Source organism: Bidens hawaiensis, unplaced genomic scaffold, assembly GCF_021521415.1.
Source record: "Bidens hawaiensis isolate Kalapana, Puna unplaced genomic scaffold, B.hawaiensis_p1.1 tig00050703_1, whole genome shotgun sequence".
NCBI lineage: Eukaryota > Viridiplantae > Streptophyta > Magnoliopsida > Asterales > Asteraceae > Bidens > Bidens hawaiensis.
In genome coordinates, this window is record NW_027499091.1 from 99,594 (window position 1) to 115,129 (window position 15,536).

Sequence of the window (15,536 nt, forward strand, 5' to 3'; positions counted from 1 at the left end):
AAATGAAATGTATAAATAATTAACATATATTATAAAAGATAGTTTGTTTTATATAATTTAATTGGAGAATTAGCAAATGATGTGACGGTTTATAGAGGTTTGTTGTTGTAGAATAAATAAGGATTTTTGAGAAAAGTTTGGAATCTTACGTGGAGCTGACGTGGCAGTTTGTGTAGGTTTTTTTTTTTTTTTTTTTTGTTATAGATGCTCTCAGTTAGCAGCCAGTCGGCAATGCATGACATAATATTATTGGATGAATTATTAGCCGGACTTCAGCGACTGCGAACCACATATGTAGAAGAAGAAGAGGTGGACCAAACCTCTGTAGTCAGCAAGAAAAAGACTATTTGTTTTTTAACGTCTGTATATTACTAAAATAAGCTAGTGGTGGTGTACGAACTGTGGTCGTGGGTGGTGGTGCTGCTGAATGGTGATGGTGGTAGTTGTAACATTCATTACTTTTCAAACCCGAAAACCCGACCCATTTTAAATTTTTGGTTTTGTTATATATACATACACACACGCACGCACATATATATACATATACATATATCTCAATGTTTCGTTTAGTATATTTTATGTTCGTTGATTTCTAATGAATTCGTTAAATTGACCCGATTTATCGTTTACACGTATTCTCATTTATTATTCATTGATAATATTATGTTCAAGATGAGCTACGATTATTATTCACTCATTTCCTTTTCTTTTTGATCAATCTACAAAACTCCGGAATTTAAAGTGTTTATTAAAGTTGAACAACTTACAAAATTCGAAGTATAGTTTAATGTCCAAGGGTTTTATTACGTTTATAACGCATTCCAAAGTGCGATAACCAAGTTATATAATATATATACTCCAGGTTTTAATCATATTTCAAAGTGCAAGGTTTCATCGGTAATTTATATTTAAATTTTCTGTTTCATTATAACTTGATTTGTGAGGGACCAATTATGTAAATAATTTAAGCTATCAAACATGTCAGTCCACATTGGTCTCGTTTTCAAGGCAAAAAGGAATCCAGCAATTCCGGCGAGATCATTTTTGTCGATGCATCCCTTGCGCTCATATAAATTCAATTATAACTATTTAGCCTATAATATAATAATTAAAACCCCAGCCGTTGTCCCCCCTCCCGTTCTCGTTTTTCCGGCATGGGCCGCCGCCGCCGGCGAAACTTTTCCGGCAACCTCAAATAGCCAATATTTTTTTGCGTTTTGAGCAATTAATATGTTCTAACGACCTTAGACTTAACCGTTGACCATTAATCACCAACATTAATGAGTATTACTGACCCATAACATCCGTAACCCACCTTAACCTCCGCCGGATTTTACGTAAACCCAATTAACGAGCATTTAACACCCTACGCTCCAATTAGTACTATAAAATGAACCCAAATCAATCACCTAAACCCGTCCCCAACATCAAAATCAATTAATATACTCTCTGTAATACTTAAACAATTACCTAAGTTCGTTTTCCGGCAAGGAGAGGTTCACCTTCAATACGTAATCCCATCAGATAATTGATACATGAGTTATGATAGTTTTTGGCCATAGATTAAAACCCCTAACTCAATTTCATCGAACATTGAACGGATTTTCAAATCCAATCCTAGGGTTTCTTCTTGAAGAAGATAATGAACCTAGGTGTGAATATATATATTTATATATTAGATTCTGTTATTATTTCACAATAGCAATCTGGTCTAGTGGTTAGTTCTTTAGTTTGTTAAGCCTCAGATCCTGGTTCGAACCCGGGTCAATGCAATTATTTTTGGTATGTATTTACACCATTTAATGTATTATTTTAAAGTCAAATAAACCATTTAAAATCATAACAAATCAATTAAAATTATTTTTAAACCAAATAAAATTTTTATAAAATATAAATTATCATTTTCAATTAAAACCCAACTATCACGTTCGTTAAACCATTTAAACTAATTTATTTTTTGTTACTTTGTTAACTTTAAAATTCGCTAAATCATTAAAAATAAGTTTATAAATTCCGTTGCATTTAATTCATTATCTTTAAAATTCAATAAACTTTTCATTCATTAGCTTTTCATTCGTTAAACCGTAATTCGTAGCTTATATTTCGTTAAACCTTAGTTCGTTAATCTTAATCCGTTAACTTCTAATTCGATAACTTTTATCTGTTAACTTTATCTCAATAGCATAGTTATAACTATTCAAGGTAAAATCCCTATTTAAAACTCGTGTCTAGAAATAGAAATTATCAAAACTTTCATATGAATGTTTAAGTTATAATATAAACATTAAAAAATCCGTTAAAGCTTAAAAATAATATTATATTACCAATTGCCATAAAATATATTAAAATGTACTTAACACCAAAACCAAATTATTTAACTTCTTCAATCCTGTTAGTTAGATTTCGTTTTTGTATTTGTAGTTCTTGAAGTTTGGTTGCTTTCATTTCGTTAACATGTTTTCGATTTTATTCCAAGTTATCTTCAATTTCAAGGTAAGTTTCTCACAACCCCTTTTTAAACGTTTTCATATTTTGGGGTAGCATATGTATCTATTACAAATTCAAGTCTTAAGATTTCGATTATAAACTACAATTCACTATATGGACTTGTGTGTTACTTGATTACTTGCTTGAATTTTACTTGCACGTGGTAGGCTCAGTAAGTATGATCATACGCTCCCCTTTGCACTAGAAAAGACCTTACTTGTGCGATTACCCGAGTACGTTGGTTGATACCAACTGGAAAGGACTTTACTTGATCATTTATCACTTGTCCATGAATTGTATGATTTTTATGTATTTATATAAAACTGTGGGAACTCACCAACTACGTAGATAGTTGACAATATTTTATACATATGTTACAGGTACTATTAGCAGAAGATGATACATGAAGAAGACACTAGACTTAGGTTATTCAAACATATAGACGCACTGCTTGTTGTATTTATTTTCCTTGTATTACTTGTTTAAACTTGTGTATGTGATGTATTAATGAATTAATGATAATATTGTCATTTAATAGTGTCACATGTGTTTTGAACAATCTATACGCCATACTCGGGCGTTTCCGCTCTAGCCGGGGTGTTACAGTAGTGGTGGGTGGTGGTGGCGGACAATGGGTGGTGGGTGCTAGTGGATGGTGGCGGTACTGGTGGTGGTAGAAGGCGGTGGTGGTGGTGGTAGAAGGCGATGGTAGGTGATGGACAGTGGTGGTTGTGGTGGTGGACGATGGTGGTAGACGGTGGTGATGCACACGATGGGTGGTAGACGGTGGCGGTGGATGGTGAACGGTGGTGGCGGCGGGCGGTAGGTGGTGGCAAACGGTGGTAGTGGGTGGTGGACGATGGTATTGGGTGGGTGGTGGTGGCGAATGGTGAGTGGTTGTGGTGGTGGTGATGGCGGACGGTGGTGGTAGGTGGTGGACGGTGGTGGCGAATGATGGGTGGTGGTGGTGTGGGTATGGCAATGGGTCATGTTTGGGTCAGGTTTAGGTATTCTCAAATCCATATCGGTTATAAAAGTCCATCCCAAACCCGTTGGGTTTTAATCTGGTATTTTCCCATCGGGTTTCGGGTTTTTTATACGGTTTTAATAAAATGCCCGTCGGTATACCCGGCTCAAAACCCGTCAGGTTTCTACCGGGTTTTTAACAAAATATAACTAATCGATTACAAAGATGGTTACTTCAAAGGTAAAATATCTCAAATAATTGACATAAACAAGTTTCGACAAATAATATATTTGGAATATAGTAGCATATATATACACACTATAATAAGCTATATCGGGTACATCGGATATATAATCGGGTAAATGGGTTTATGTTTATCGGGTAATCGACTCGTGTAATCGGGTATATTAGAAATCACAAACCCGTCCCAAACCCGCGAAAAATTTCAAAACTAATCCCAAACCCTAACAGGTCGGGTATTACTCGTCCCATTTATGTCGGGTTTCGGGTTTTCCCATAGGGTTCGGGTTTTATTGCCATCCCTATGTTGGTGGACAGTGGGTGTTGGTAAGATGTGGTGTTTTTAACCGTCAGACCTTAGAAGATCTTAGAAATGGATAGGCAGTCTGCATCAAGATGAGCTTGCGCAGACGTTTTTTTTAGGTGCTGTTTGTTTTTAAAGACAAAAACTGTCTGCAATCTGATTTCATCTGATTTCATATCTGCAACTGAAGATGTGGTCTGAATGTCTACAATCTGAAAATATAATACTGTTTGTTTTATAAACTGGGTATCGTCTGCATAAGCTGAAAATTAGTTACCTATCATACATATCCAGTAGATAAAAGTCATTTAACGTCTGTAGACTAGTAAAATAGTTGGTGGAGGGCGGTGGACGGTGGTGGTGAAGGACGGTGGGTGGTGGTGGTGATGGACGGTGATGGTAGTGGGTGGTGGACGGTGTTGGTGGCGGATGGTAGGTGGTGGTGGTAGCGGTGGTGGTGATGGACGGTGATGGTGGTGGGTGGTCGACGGTGTTGGTGGCGGACGGTGGTTGGTGGTAGTGGACGACAGTTGTGGCCGACGGGTGGATGGTGGCGGTGATGGATGGTGGTGGTGGTGATGGACGGTGGTGGTGGATGGTGTTGGTGGCAGATGGTAGGTGGTGGTGGTGGGTGGTGGTGGCGGACGGTGGGTGGTGGTAGTGGACGATGGTTGTGGCCGACGGGCGGGTGGTGGTGGTGGTGGTGCTGGACGGTGGTGGTGGGTGGTGGATGGTGGTGGTGGTGGGTGGTGGTACTGGACGGTGGGTGGTGGCGGTGATGGACGGTGGTGGTGGCGGACGTTGGGTGGTGGTGGTGGACAGTGGCGGCGCATGATGAGTGGTGGTGTTGGACATTGGGTGTTGATAGGATGTTAAGAAATGTGAAGAAGTTAAAAATAACTTCTTTTTTAAGACCATAAAAGCAGTTTGCAGATCTTATTTAAAAAAAAAAAACAGTCTTCAGAATCTTATGTCTGCGCGCCCGCAGACATAAGCCTCCTGCAGATGTTTTAAGCAAAAACAAACACAACCTAACCTGAGGTTGTGTTTCTGCGCTTTCGCAAAGCAAACAGTATACATATAACAATTTCTGTGCTTTCGCAAAATAAACCACACCTAATATTCCGTCCTGTTACAAGGCCCCTCGTTACGCAAATGACAAAGACGTATCGCCCACAATGGCCCACTCGAAGTCGTCGGCTCTTAGGTTTTTCAGGAGCCATAAATGTTGTTAATCTGTAGTTTTCTTAATCAACCACCACCACCACACCAACCCTAACTAACTCTTCACCAATTTTAACCACCACCAATTGCACAACCCACCACCACCACCACCACCACCACCACCAAGCATGGACGAACCCTCATCTTCCACTTGGGACTGGACCCAACTCCTCGACTTCAACCTCCACAACTTACCCGAACCCTTACCTCTAATTCCAACATCTCCGGAACAACACTATGCATCTGATGATCCCTTACCAATCATTTCCAATTCTAACCCTAGGGTTCGCAAACGGGACCCACGGATGGCCTGCTCCAATTTCCTCGCGGGTCGGATCCCCTGCGCCTGTCCCGAGCTTGACGCCCAGCTTGCGGCCGAGGAAGAACAACAACAACAACAAGGTCTTTCGGGGAAGAAGAAGAAGAAGACCAGAACGGCGGCTACGAGTAACAGATGCCAGGTTCCGGGTTGCGAGTCCGATATTAGTGAGCTGAAAGGATATCATAAAAGACATAGGGTTTGTCTTCACTGTGCTAATGCTACCAGTGTGGTGCTTGATGGTCAGGATAAGAGATACTGCCAACAGTGTGGCAAGTAAGTTGTTTTCCACGGTTCCTATGGTTACAGGATTTTGAAGAATTGATATTGTTGTAGACTTGTAGCTGTAGACGTGATGTATAACTTGCTAGGCGCGTGGTGCAGGTGCAGGGACTAGTGATTTATCAGGATTAATCGGATTGGAATTTATATGTAGTTTTTTCAAATATACATATATATACCAAATTTTATATATTAAATTCTCAATTTTTTACTGATTTTGACCAAATAGGGACTAATCGGCCCTATGCAGGATTTTTACAACCATGGTTGTAGGTTTAAAAGTAGGGGTGTTCAGAATTCGAATCGGACTCGGAAAACTTGAACCTCGAATTCGAATCCCATATTTGAATTCAATTTCAATTTAGTAATTAAATTTCAATTTGGAATATGAATTTGTGATTTTTTTGATTCGAAATTTGAGTTCAAATTATGCATTTTTATTTTTAGTTTATATACGCACATAGTTATATAAATACACACAATTACATAAGAAGTAATTACCCTATATCAATAAATTTGTTATGTTTTAAATCTATAATCTAGCGATCGGCTTTATATTTCTGTATTTGATATTTTGATTTCTAGTTCATTTAGTTTGTTACGCTTATTTGATTTCAATTTCTGTAGCAGTTTGTCAACTAGGGGTGTTCAGTGTTCAAATCAGACTCGGAAAACTCAAAATTTGGTTGGATTTAAATTTTAAATTTCGAATAATTTGAGTATTCGAGTATTTGAAATTCGATTTGTTGAACATCCCTATTTTAAAAAGGTAAAGTATATACTGACAAATTCATCATGTTGCAGGTTTCATGTGCTGATAGATTTTGATGAAGGTAAACGTAGTTGCAGAAGGAAATTAGAACGGCATAATAACCGACGAAGAAGAAAACCGACAGAATCTAAGGGATCTGGACTTCAATCAGCAGCAGATTATGATGATGGTTGTGATGAAGCTGGAAAAGGTGACAACTTTTCTTCTTGACTATTATAATTTAGGGGTCTATAATAAGTTTCAGATAAATGGTTTCATATCAGCTACAAATGTAACATATTATCCTAGTGTAATTAAATTTACATATTTATCCCTAGATACATACCACCTACAACAAAACTAATTATGTGATTATCGAAGTGTAAAATACAGTTGCATGCAATTTCTTTTTTAGTCTAGTTTGAGACATTGATACTCCCATTTCACAAAATCTCGCTCCCTTTATCAGAAAAATGCCTATTTTGGTCATTTTATTTGTTGATTGTTATAATAATTATTAAATTGCCAGACATTTAAACATGTGATTTTATAAGCAGGTCCAAACACTATTTCTACAGCTTGCAGGTGATTATGATTTGATTATGAAAGACCCTCCTATTTTGATGGAAAAAATCATGAAGCTTGCATAACAATTAACATTTCTGAAATATAAGTTAGTTGAAGTTTTGGAACAACTGACAATCTCATATATGCTAGGGTATTTTAGTTGGAGGTAATGGAATGAAGGGGGAATGGAATGGGCAAGGGAATGAAATGGATTATTATCATTCCTTTGTTTTGTTTGGTTAACCTATGAGAATGAAATGAATTATTACTTTATGTTGTTTGGTATCCAAAATAAATTGTAGGAATTAAATAGAAATAATAAAAACCCTCCTATCTCAAATTACTTAAAAAAAATGCAATGGCGACGGTGGTGGTAGCTCCGGCGAGGAAAATGGTGGTGGCGGTTAGGCGGTAGGGGCGGTGGTGGTCAAGAGTTGGTAGCATTGGTAGTGATAGCGATGGTAGGGTGGCGGCGACGGTGGTGGCGGTGGTCAGGCAGTGACAATGGTGGTGGCGGTGGTAGTGCTGGCGATAAGGTGGTGGTGGCTGCGGAGGTGGTGGTGATTGCGGAGGTGGTGGTGGCGACGATGGTCAAGTGATGGTGGTGGCGATGGTAGTGGTGGTGGTGGTTGTTAGGTGGTGGTGTTGTTGAGAAAGTAGAGTGAAGGGGGAATGGAATGAAAAAAAAGAAGGGGGTGGGAAGGAATGATTTTGATGGAATGAGATTTCATGTGTAATGGATGATTCCATTTTATTGAGCAAGCAAACACCACTTTTTTCATTCTCAGGCAATGAATCATTCCATTTCCCTGTCATTCCTTCATATCGAACGCTACCTTAGTATGTTACCTTGGTTTTTCTTTTGAGTCGGGTAGTTAGTTTTTTGAAGCAGTTTTCTGTTATGGCTGCAGGTGAAGGGCCTAGTTCCAGCACCATTAATGCTCTAGCTGTCATTAACAGTGATAGTATTCCATTTTTAGCTGCTTCTGGTGAAACTCAAACTGATGAAGATAAAGAAAAAGCCACTCATTCTTCATTTGATTGTGATGACAAGGTGGATTTCTCTTCTATGGTAAAAGATTTAACTTTTGTTCATATACATGTCTTATGTGTATTTATAAGTGTGTGTGTGTGCGTACATATATGTATGTATAATTGTAAATGTATAGGGACATGTTTTTTCAGAACCAATATTTTGTTGAGAACAGCGAGTACTGCTAAAATCACTTGTACGTAGTGCATTGATTGTTTAGGCACTTATGTAACCGTCTTTTGTATCGCACTTAAAGCAAGAGGTACAAGTACATTATGCGGTTTTGGCAGTTCTCAACATATTCTTGGCTCTGAACACACACACACGCGCGCACACACACACAAAAATGTATGTGTGTATGAATTGCTACTTTTGAGACTTTTTTGAATTAGTATGTTGGAATTAATTTTTCTTATTTTGTATAATTTTTATTTATACTTGAGATAATTTTGGTCATCAACATAACATTCATATAAGTATTCAAGCTTTTTGAGCCGAGCTCGAAGCCTCCTTGAGCCCTGAATATGGCAAAATGATTTTGGTTCTTTATCATGTCAAAAGATGTGTTCTTGTAACACGTCAAAGTTGGTTCAGGTGACCCAAAACACATTTGTTCAACATTTTTATTTATAAATAATTAGTGAAACAAACAATTTAAAAACACTATAATTTTAGTAAAAGTCTACTTTTTTTTGTGTAGAATGATACAGGAGTCACTTTCTATGCATCAGAACTACAATGTTAACGATTTTCATTGTGTTTGACCTCTTTCTTTTTGACCTATTTTTGTAATTATTATAAAGATTTTCACTTGTATAAAATATGTACTGATGATATATATTTTTAAATGTAGTGCACAACGGGCCGGGTCTCATTTAAGCTTTATGATTGGAATCCAGCAGAGTTCCCACGCAGACTCCGGCATCAAGTACTATAATAACAGTTACTATTTACTTCAACTGAAAACAGTTTAAAGACATATATTATATAAGTTGATATAATAAATGATTTTTGCAGATATTTCAATGGTTAGCCAACATGCCTGTAGAGTTGGAAGGGTATATTCGTCCAGGATGCACAATCTTGACTATTTTCATTGCAATGCCAAGGTTTATGTGGATCAAGGTGACACTTTTCTTTTTTTTTTTCCATTTTGCAGTTAGTTATTAAAATGATTTAAAATGATATTATCTAGCTTATGGTAAATTCTTGAATAGTTAAGTGAAGATCCGGTTGTATCTATACATGACCTCCTTGCATCACCAAGAAACTTGCTCTCTGGACGACAAACGTTTTTTGTTAGTTTAGACAATGCGATCTTTAGTGTCATCGAAGGTTTGTTGACTTTAGTGTCTTTTTATACATTACAATCCATGACTAGCTTTTTAGGGGCCGTAAGACATTATTGTTATCATTATAATAACATATTTGCCGCTTAGAAAACGGCCATGTTTTGTTCGTTTATGTTCGATCGTTAACAACATAAAAGAACAGTTTAGGAAAGTAAATGAACGGACATAACTGAGCGAAAACCAGTTAAAAGTAATATGAAGACCAATGTCTTGGACCTAAAAAGTTGTAATGGGCCAAAAAACTTTGAATAAGCATATTATCGAAAATAAACGAATTTTGATGAACAAACGTTCATGAACATAAATGAACGAATTATAGATGTGTTCATGTATGTTCGTTTAACTAAATGAACACAGTTTTTTTGTTCATGGTTGTTCGTTTATGAAATAAACAAGTCTCCCGCTGAAAAGTTCACAAACTGTTCACCGAATGTTTGGTACTTCTATAGGCCTACTTAAGAGGATATATTTCTTCAAAACTGTGTGTTTATGTGCATTGTTGTGATGCGCAGGCGGAAGGTCTGTGACAAGAATAAAAGCAGGGGATAAATCCCCAAAGCTTCATTATATTCAACCTACATGCTTTGAAGCAGGCAAACCGATTGAGTTTTTGGCATGTGGAAGTAACTTACTTCAGCCTAATCTTAGGTACATCACTAATTGCAATTAACTATATTTATTTTCAATATTAATCAACCAATAAAGATGATGATTTTATAATTTTATCATGCAGGTTTTTAGTATCTTTTGCTGGCAAGTATATAAAAAACGATGCGCGTGTTACATTTAATGACACCTCCACAACAAACTCGGATCATCAGTTTCTAAGTATACGTGCAAATCACACTGATTTGAATGTGTTTGGCCCTGGATTTATTGAGGTTTGGTTCATGTTATTGACATATTGCATGCAAACGAACCACACGTTTGCGTTTGTTTATTTAATAAACGAATGAACACGAACCAAAATTTCTGTTCAGTTAGTTAAATCAACGAACACTAACACATCTTGTTTGTTCATTTTTGTTCTTGAACATTTGTTCATTCAAATTCGTTTATGTTTGTTAGTTTACATTGATTTAAGTCCGTTTGTTTACGTTCATTTATATATTCATTAAAACTTTTAAGCCCATTACTAGGGCTGTAAACGAACCGAACGAACATGAACAAGGCTTTGTTCATGTTCGTTCATTAAGAAAATAATGTGTTCACGAACGGTTCACGAACACTTACCGAACGAGATTTTCTGTTCGTGTTTGTTCATTAAGGACATTAATGTGTTCATGAACACAAATAAAATTGGCAAAGCTTAGAGACTGAGATCGAGACTGAGATCGATGTATTCATCAGCGTGAATAATGAAAGCCTGTAAAGAATAGAATGAACACGAATAAGGGCATGCTCGTGTTTGTTCATTTAACTTAAAAGAACATGGACACTTAATTGAACAAATATATATGTTCATGTTCGTTTATTTAAAAATGGACATTTGTGTTTGTTTGTTTGTTTATAATCTAAACGAACATAACTGAACAAAGATAAACGAACATGCATGAACAAATGTAATAAATGAACACACTTATAATGAACACAAATTAACAAATATAAAACCTTTTAAGCAGATGACCTATCCAAATAATATTTTATTATTTCTATTAATACATAAATGAACATAAATAAACAGACATAAACAAACGTTTATGAACATAAATGAACGAACGGAACATGTGTTCATGTTCGTTCGTTTAATTAAACGAACACAATTTTTTTGTTCATGTTCGTTCGTTTATTAAATAAACGAACTTCCCGTCGAACGGTTCACGAATAGTTCACCGAACGTTCGGTTCGTTTACAAGCCTACCCATTACAATTTAGTCTAGTTTTGATAGCTTTTTTAGGTCCAACAAGTTTTTGTTCACGTTTACTTTTAATTGCTTTTAGATCAGTTATGTTCGTTCATCTACTTTCAGTTATATCCGTCTGTTTATACTGTTACCTAACGAACATAAACAACCACAAACACACAAACTTTCTTAATGAATGAACACGAGCCAGAAATCCTTGTACGTTTTAATTGCTCGTTTATCTATATTTATAAGCCTAATTATCGTTTATCTATATGTATAAGTAAACAATATAACGATATTGCCTTAATATTTGTGTTGATTATTGTCTGGTTTTTCTCTTTTGAAGGTTGAGAATGAATCTGGTTTATCCAATTTTATCCCAATTTTAGTTGCAGAGGAAGAAATATGTTCTGAGATCAAAATACTGCAGATGAAATATTATTCAAACTGTTCACGGGACTCTGAGTCTAGTTCTTGTGAGGTTGCAGTTAATAAATTCTCTGAGTTGCTTGTAGATATGGCATGGTTACTCAAACAGCCAATTGTAGAAGATGCAGAGTGTGCTATAATGTCATCTCAGCTGCAAAGATTCACTTTTTTGCTCAATTTTTTAATAGAATACAAGTCCACTATGGTTTTGAAGCGCGTGTTACATTCTGTGAAGATGAGAGTTTTCAGAAGTGGTATATCTGAAGCTGATAAAGCACTGCTTCAGGAACTCATTGATCATGCCACAGAAGTCTCGAATCAGCGGATGGAGAAAAAAGAAAACTTTGGGTCACGTTTAAATGATAGTTTGTTGGAAGACGGTGATAAAAGATGTGAGGATGAGGTGCATCCTTTCATCTCAACCGTTAATCAGGTACTGAAACCGCTCTTTTTTTAAATTTCTTTCATTAAAAGGGCGTAAATGCCCTCATATACAAGGCATATGAACATAAAGGATGAGTTTTGTAGTTCTCTTAGTTTAAAGACGATTCTTGAAATTTGCTATATACCTAAAGGATGAAAACCGTAATTTACTATGATCATAAGCTCATTTAGGCACGCATGCCTAATTAAGCTTGGGCTGACAAGTTTCAGTTTAAGTTCAAGCCCGGCTTGTTTATTATTAGGGAAAATACCATAAAAAACCAATGTACTTTCTCTTTAACTCACAAAAGTCCCTAAACAATTTTTTTCACATAAACATCCCTCTACACGCTATTTTTGAATAAAATTGTGATTTCTTGTTAAAAGTAATTATATAGATAGTTTTTGTAATTTAACTAGAGTTAATGGCCATTTTCGTCCCTGTGGTTTGCTACTTTCGCCACTTCAGTCCAAAATTTGTATTTTTGTCAATTTAGTCCTCATAGTTTTAAATATTAGCCAATTACGTCCTATCCGTCTAACGGCATTCAGCTATGCCGTTAGTTTAAGGCTATTTTTGTCTTTCTCTTTTTTATTTTGAGTTATTGGTCATTTTCGTCCCAGTGGTTTGATACTTTTGCCAATTCAGTCCAAAGTTTGAATTTTTTTCAATTTAAGTCAGTTTTTTTTTTATAACCCTAGAGAGCATTATCCAAGCCCAAAACAAGTCTGCATTTACTCTGTCGACAACAGTAATCATACCCCCTCCTCTCGCATTTAGTTTCTAGACGGTTCCTAAACTCTCCCCCATGGTGGAATTCAATGGTAAAGTGGTCAAAGCAATTCCGTGAAACCGAATTGCACGCAAAAACTAAAAATCGTTTCTTTGATGAATGCATAATATTTAGGGTTTAGAGATTAACATATCATAACGAAAATCTGGGTCGTAATCAACTATTATACATTAATCAACAAAACAATTTATAGTTTTTTCTGTATAATTCGGTTTCAGGGAATTACCTTGACCACTTTACCATTTAATTCCACCATGGAGAAGATTTTAGGAAATGTCTAGAAACTAAATATAAGGGGGGGATTACTGTTGTCAACAGAGTAAATGCATACCAGTATTTGAGGTTGCTCAATGGTTTTGGGCTTGAATTATGCTCTTCAGGGTTATAAACAAAAAACATAAAAAATAAAAAAAAACTGAATTAAACTGAACATTAAATTGACAAATTTTCAAACTGAATTGGCAAAGATATTAAACCACAGGGACTAAAATGACCATTAACTCAAAATTAAAAGGAGAAAGACAAAAATACCCTTAAACTAACGGCATAGCTGGATGCCGTTAGACGGATGGGACGTAATTGGCTAATATTTAAAACTATGAGGACAAAATTGACAAAATTAAAAATTTTGGACTGAAGTGGCGAAAGTAGCAAACCACAGGGACGAAAATGGCCATTAACTCATTTAACTATATTACAACTTTAGTCTCCAAGTTGAAAACATTTTAATTTAAGACCAAACTTTTGCTGAAACATAAAGGGGGCAAATACCATTAAAAACCAACACACTCTCTGATTTTTGTCACAAAAGTCCCTCAACAATTTTTGGCACATAAAAGTCCTCACACATGCTAATTTTGAACAAAAAAGTGGCATAACTTATAAAAACACATTTTTTTATGTGACAAAAATTGACATACTATATGTTGTATTTCTTGGGGGTTTATTACATCTTCGTTCTTAGATGAGTTTTATTACATAATGTAGTTTCTTATGTGGTAAAAATTGGCATAAGCTTCCAGGTATAATAATTATGGTTTCATAAGCAAAAGTCGAGATGAAAATTATATAAGAAAAAAAATTTGGCATGAGTGGAGTGGAGTGGAGTGGAGTGGAGTGCAGTCCACGGAAATACACAATGGGATTTTGAAAACTCTAACTTAGGATAGGAACTTAAATGAGTATAACTTATAGGTTAAAGTTTCAGTTAAATTCGTTTTCTAGTATATTGAAGGTTTTTTTAAGCTTTTGTTGTCGTAGTTTTATTGTATATGAATAAATAGTTAATACATGTATTATAAAATAGTTAAAAAAATCATATATTTTCAAGTTCTAGGGTGCGGTTTGGTCCGGGTTTATATGACAAGTTTTGTGTATCAACTGTAAACCAAACCGTACGGTTTAAAACTTTTGAAATTGACCAACTCAAAGTTAAAAAAAACGACCATGAAACCAACGCTTGAATGGTTTCAGGTTTTTATACCGAACCGTGAACACCCTAAGCCACATAAGAAAAAAAATATGTTTTTATAACTTGTCATTTTTTTTTTGTTCAAAATTAGCATGTGCAGTGACTTTTATGTGCAAAAAATTGTTTAGGGACTTTTGTGAGAAAAAACAAAAAGTATGTTGGTTTTTATGGTATTTGCTCACTAATATAAGTTTAAGTATGTAAATCGTAATTATTTTTATAATTACTATGTAATATATATTATTAATAATAAAGTTATTATTTATATAATAATAAGCTTGTTTAGGCATGTATGCCTAATGAAGCTCAGTATATAAAGCTTGGGCTAGCCAGTTTCAGTTTAAGCTATGCTCGAATCAAGCTTTTAGCGAGCCGATCTCTAGTAGCTCACGAGCCGCTCGGCTCATATACTCTTATCAAAGACTGAGTAGCCCATATTTCCAACCTTACAGGTACCGCCTCCAGGGCATGAAGAGGAAAAGATTGGACTCTTAAATGCCGATTGTGTTATGAGCGTGACACCCTCTCCCTACAAGGAACAACCGCATAAATCTTCTAACAACATGTTCGGTTACAAAACCCATAGATTTTTTACACCCCGTCCGCTCATGCTCGCTGTTGGTTTGGTTACTGTGTGTTTTGGTATCTGTGCAGTTGTTTTCCACCCTCAAAAGGCTACTGCAATTGCCATAACTATTCACAGGTGCTTATTTGACAAAAGTTAAGTCCCTATAAATATTGGACAAGTTAAAGGGCTTGTTGTTTTTTGTACATTATTAATTGTATTTTAGGCTAACCGTAAAATCGAGTTAGTTGAAAATATATTGTATGTTTATATTTTTGAAATGGTTGTTATTTGTTTTTGGTTCACTTGATTGGAAGTCTAGACTATAAACTTGGTGAGATACAAGGATGGTTTTTGGCATGGGTGTATTTTTGTAAAATTTTGAATTCATGTTGGCTTGCTGTTGCAATGCCCGGGTTTTATTGGCCCGTTTTGAAAGTATTATTTTTTTTGTATCATAAGTTATATGAACATTTTTTTA

At 35.8% G+C, this 15,536-nt stretch overlaps 1 protein-coding gene across 1 annotated transcript; it reads left to right on the forward strand.

The window, feature by feature from the left end:
* Window positions 1–5,311: 5,311 nt before the first annotated feature.
* Window positions 5,312–15,215, forward strand: LOC143598682 (squamosa promoter-binding-like protein 7; the record flags this gene model as incomplete). The annotated part of the gene is made up of 10 exons (XM_077076836.1): window positions 5,312–5,817; window positions 6,628–6,785; window positions 8,053–8,213; window positions 9,028–9,102; window positions 9,192–9,299; window positions 9,392–9,509; window positions 10,039–10,174; window positions 10,260–10,407; window positions 11,720–12,235; window positions 14,943–15,215. Coding segments are annotated over 10 exons (2,199 nt in total), but the record flags the coding sequence as incomplete, so codon positions are not given.
* Window positions 15,216–15,536: the final 321 nt, after the last annotated feature.